Here is a 3,327-nt window from a genome sequence, read left to right on the forward strand (position 1 = left end):
TAATTTATGCTTACTTTGTGTAATTTATACTTACTTTGTGTAATTTATGCTTACTTTGTATAATTTATACTTACTTTGTATAATTTATACTTACTTTGTGTAATTTATACTTACTTTGTGTAATTTATACTTACTTTGTGTAATTTATACTTACTTTGTGTAATTTATACTTACTTTGTGTAATTTATACTTACTTTGTGTAATTTATACTTACTTTGTGTAATTTATACTTACTTTGTGTAATTTATACTTACTTTGTGTAATTTATACTTACTTTGTGTAATTTATACTTACTTTGTGTAATTTATACTAACTTTGTGTAATTAATACTTACTTTGTCTAATTTATGCTTACTTTGTGTAATTTATACTTACTTTGTGTAATTAATACTTACTTTGTGTAATTTATGCTTACTTTGTATAATTAATACTTACTGTGTGTAATTTATACTTACTTTGTATNATACTTACTTTGTGTAATTTATACTTACTTTGTGTAATTAATACTTACTTTGTATAATTTATGCTTACTTTGTATAATTAATACTTTGTGTAATTTATATTTACTTTGTGTAATTAATACTTACTTTGTGTAATTAATTACACAAAGTAAGTATTAATTACACAAAGTAAGCATAAATTACACAAAGTAAGTATAACTTACACAAAGTAAGTATAAATTAATACTTACTTTGTATAATTAATACTTACTTTGTGTAATTTATGCTTACTTTGTATAATTTATGCTTACTTTGTATAATTAATACTTACTGTGTGTAATTTATACTTACTTTGTTTAATTTATACTTACTTTGTGTAATTTATGCTTACTTTCTATAATTAATACTTACTGTGTGTAATTTATACTTACTTTGTATACTTAATACTTACTTTGTGTAATTAATATTTACTTTGTGTAATTTATACTTACTTTGTATAATTTATACTTACTTTGTGTAATTAATACTTACAAGTGTTGAAATGCGCTCCACTCTACTAAATCGTGTCGAATCGTTGTTCCTGAAAGAGGTAAATATTAATTAAACAATCCCTACTACCCATGGTTTGTGTGGAATGTTGTTTTAATTAAGATCTATGTTATTACTTTCCTCTTCCTATGCCTTCGTATTTATAATTGTGTTATCCTCTTTTTTTATGTTGGATAGATATGTTTCTGCTGTGATATGCGGTTTTAGTCCGAATCGTATGTCTTCTATTTCACAAACATCAATTTCCAAATGACTAAGAATCACTGAACATATCTTAATAATTAACGATCGTAAAATTAGTAGGTTTTCCAGTTCACTTGAACGACAATGTAATCGTGAACGTAATAAACATAAATATGCAACGAGTTCTAATTGAAATGAAAACCATTACGAATGTTCCAAACCAGAAACTTCTCGCAGAAGCAAGTTTTGTGGCGTCCATTTTGTCCCATCAGCAAACAGAAGCTGCACCAGTGCTGCCAGTACCATGATACACTTTCGTACCAAATATGAGTAAAATGGACATTATTTATATTTCGACCAACCAGAAGCTATTACATGACGGCCATTATACCCAGTCACAAAGAAAGACCCAGTACTGCTGGCTGTACAATTTATGCAATGAATACAAATACCATATACACTGATCAATACAACTTTGAGGCATTCACAGGAGCTCCCTTATCACGCGCTACGTACCTACTAGTCCTATGTCACCTGACTTATATCTCCATATGTGCGTAAGCCTGCTTGTGTGCTGGGGATGTATTCGGTTTTGGACTGGAGACATTACTAGGTCCGGGATGCATGGTATTGACCTGGAGACATTACCCAGTCCGGATTAAATGGTATTGGACTGAAGACTTTACCTGGTCCGACTTACATGATATTAGAATGGAGATATAACCTGGTCCAGAACGACATGGTATAGGAATTACCGAGTCTAGAAAAAACAAAGTATTAAACTTTACCTGGTCCGGAATTCATGGTATTGGACAGTATACATCACCTAGACCGGAGTACATGGAGTTGGTCTGGATACATTACCTGCTCCGGAATTATTTGATATTGGACTGCAAACATTACTAGGTCTGGAAACCATGGTATTTGACTGGAGACAATAACTGGTCCGGAATGCATGTTATTGGACTGAAGACATAACCTTGTCCAGATTACATGGTATTGGACTAGAAACATTACCTTGTCCGGAATAACATAATATTGGACTTGATACTTTACCTGGTCCGGAATAAAATGGTTTTGGACTGGAGACATAACCTTGTCCGGAATAAAATATTTTAGTTGAGACTTTACCCGGTCTGGAATTACATGGTATTGGACTAGAAACATTAACTTGTCCGGAATAACATGATATTGGACTTGAGACGTTACCTGGTCCGGAATTCAAGCTGCATTCCTCTGTACACCTTATGGTCGACAACGTCTTCAAAATCCGCCATGAAATCTGTCTTGACTTGAGCTTTGAATCCTGGGTAGTGGGTCACCCATGACACTGTCCTGTCAGGATCGTTCCGATCAGCAGTTGCATTTATCATCCTAAATTGTAGAATTAATACGAAATAATAATGAGTTCAATGTACCGTCTGTTTTTACCAGCATCGTATATCAGAACCTGTAGTTATGTAGAAAGTAAGGGGACTGTTCGTCTCAAACAACAAACAAATAGTTTTCGTGCTTCAAACAACGGTACAAGACTCTACATCAATCGCAGTATTAGAACTTCAATTGGAATGGGAAAAAACCAAATGTGCCAATAATTTAGAAGAGTCAGTTTGTAGTATATAAGATATAACACAATTTATGCGGAAATCAGGTTACAAAGTTAAAGCAGTGAGAAAGATCATACTCACTTTAAATTCATGTCAATGACAGTGAACATTTACATCATTTTATGACATTTCAATGGGAAAGAAGTTTATAATACTGTATTAAATGTCATAGGCCGACAATTGTTCTCTCATCTTTCATTACGTGTCCCGTGTCATTAGGAGAACGTAGGTTATATCGCTCTCGTTACGTGTCCCGTGTCAATAGGAGGACGTAGGTTATATCGCTCTCATTACGTGACCCGTGTCATTAGGAGGACGTAGGTTATATCGCTCTCATTACGTGTCCCGTGTCATTAGGAGGACGTAGGCTATATCGCTCTCATTACGTGACCCGTGTCATTAGGAGGACGTAGGTTATATAGCTCTCATTACGTGTCCCGTGTCATTAGGAGTACGTAGGTTATATAGCTCTCATTACGTGTCCCGTGTCGTTAGGAGTACGTTGGTTATATCGCTCTCAATACGTGTCCCGTGTCATTAGGAGGACGT

General features: G+C 33.7%; 1 protein-coding gene across 1 annotated transcript in view; it reads right to left on the bottom strand.

Moving 5' to 3' along the window:
- The window catches only part of LOC110445288 (putative beta-hexosaminidase), a 43,227-nt gene that overhangs the window by 1,297 nt on the left and 38,603 nt on the right, over positions 1–3,327 (bottom strand). Inside the window, exons 7-8 of the mRNA XM_021489828.1 lie at positions 2,381–2,545; positions 971–1,019 (exon numbers count right to left, since the gene is read on the bottom strand). Coding sequence (XP_021345503.1) covers positions 971–1,019; positions 2,381–2,545 — 214 coding nt within the window. The remainder of the gene's footprint in view (positions 1–970; positions 1,020–2,380; positions 2,546–3,327) is intronic.

Source organism: Mizuhopecten yessoensis, unplaced genomic scaffold (genome assembly GCF_002113885.1).
Source record: "Mizuhopecten yessoensis strain PY_sf001 unplaced genomic scaffold, ASM211388v2 scaffold2193, whole genome shotgun sequence".
Lineage (NCBI taxonomy): Eukaryota > Metazoa > Mollusca > Bivalvia > Pectinida > Pectinidae > Mizuhopecten > Mizuhopecten yessoensis.